The following is a 1350-nucleotide window of genomic DNA, read 5'->3' on the forward strand; positions in this document are numbered from 1 at the left end:
GGTGAGACGGCAGGGCCGGGGTAGGAAGGGAGGGAGGGAGGGAGGGAGGGGGGTGCGTGGGAGGAGGGGAAAGCCCTTCGTCCTCGCCCGGTCCCTGAGGGGCAGGGAGGGGCCGGTGCGCCCTCCCGTGGGGCCCGTTGCCAGCGCTGTCGTGCTACATACACAGTGTGAGAGCCGAAAGCGGGATTTAAACAGGGGTTTTTAGGAGCTTGCATGGGTAGTGTGTGCTTTCCTTGCCTGGGCTTGACATTTCCCTGGAAATTGCTATTCCCAAAACACAGTCTGAGCTGCCAGCTGAGCAAGCTCACATGTGGATCCTCTTAGAAGTAGTACACTAGCCATGTATGAAATACAGGTAATAGGAGAACTCATTTATTTTGTCTCTCCTTGTACCACAGCAATTGCCGGCCTTATTTAGAACGTGTTAGGAATATTTGTGGCTTTTCATAAAGCCGTGATTAGCTGTGTTTTTACGGAGCATGAAATTGTTCTGTACCTAGTCAGCCAGAGGAGAATCAAGCCCATAGTTCATAAGAGACTGCCACAATGGCCAGACAGTAAATCTGTGTTGTTCCCTTGCCAAGGTAAAGCAGTGCTGTTTTACACCAGAGAATGCCAGGTTCTTTGCACCGCTATGAATGAAGGAACTGGATTGCGATTCCTCTGTTCCCATTACTTGTGCTTGACATAAGCATTTATGGGTCTGCACAGTAGGTTAGGAAGCTGATCTGCCTAAAAATCCAGCAGCAAAGACACACCCGATCCTCCCCCCATGCTAGTGTTTCAAAAGTCTTTGACTTTGTGGAAAGAATACTCGCTGGCTAGGTGCTTTTACTTTGTCTAAAATCTGTCAATGAGACAAATTTTTGCAGTTACATTCTTGCATCTGTATTCCATAGGTCAAAAGCTTCCAGTGTGTTCTCCAAAGGTAACAATCCTTAAGTTTTTAAACTCGTGTTGCATGGGAAGTAATGTGTTATACAAATATTTTAAAAGTAGCCAAAGACTGGGAGAGACTGAAACCTGGATTTGGGCTGGATATATAGTTGGACGGATCCTGGGATCAGGAAGTGTGACTTGCCATTTTAGGATCAGGAACTGTCCCAAATATGAGGTGAAGATTTGAGTTCTTTAACAGCTAAGATGTGGATTTGTCTGTCCTTAGTTCCTCCAGAAGGATTTGCCACTCAGCTAGCGTTTTGTGGTGCTCTAGATGCTGTGGGGTTTTTTTTAGGAATACTGTACGTTGATATATGCAGCTGTTCTTTAAAGAAAAATGGTTTTCAAACGTTATCTTTAAAAAAAGATCTCTGAGATTCTTGTCATGGTTTGACTCAGGATTGGCAATTG

General features: G+C 45.6%; 1 protein-coding gene across 1 annotated transcript in view; it reads left to right on the forward strand.

Moving 5' to 3' along the window:
- The first annotated feature begins 340 nt into the window (after positions 1 to 340).
- The window catches only part of CCDC138 (coiled-coil domain containing 138), a 38764-nt gene continuing 37754 nt past the window's right edge, over positions 341 to 1350 (forward strand). Inside the window, exon 1 of the mRNA XM_009997953.1 lies at positions 341 to 355. Within this exon, the coding sequence (XP_009996255.1) occupies positions 341 to 355 (15 nt within the window). The remainder of the gene's footprint in view (positions 356 to 1350) is intronic.

Source organism: Chaetura pelagica, unplaced genomic scaffold, assembly GCF_000747805.2.
Source record: "Chaetura pelagica isolate M959 unplaced genomic scaffold, ChaPel_1.0 scaffold123, whole genome shotgun sequence".
Taxonomy (NCBI): domain Eukaryota; kingdom Metazoa; phylum Chordata; class Aves; order Apodiformes; family Apodidae; genus Chaetura; species Chaetura pelagica.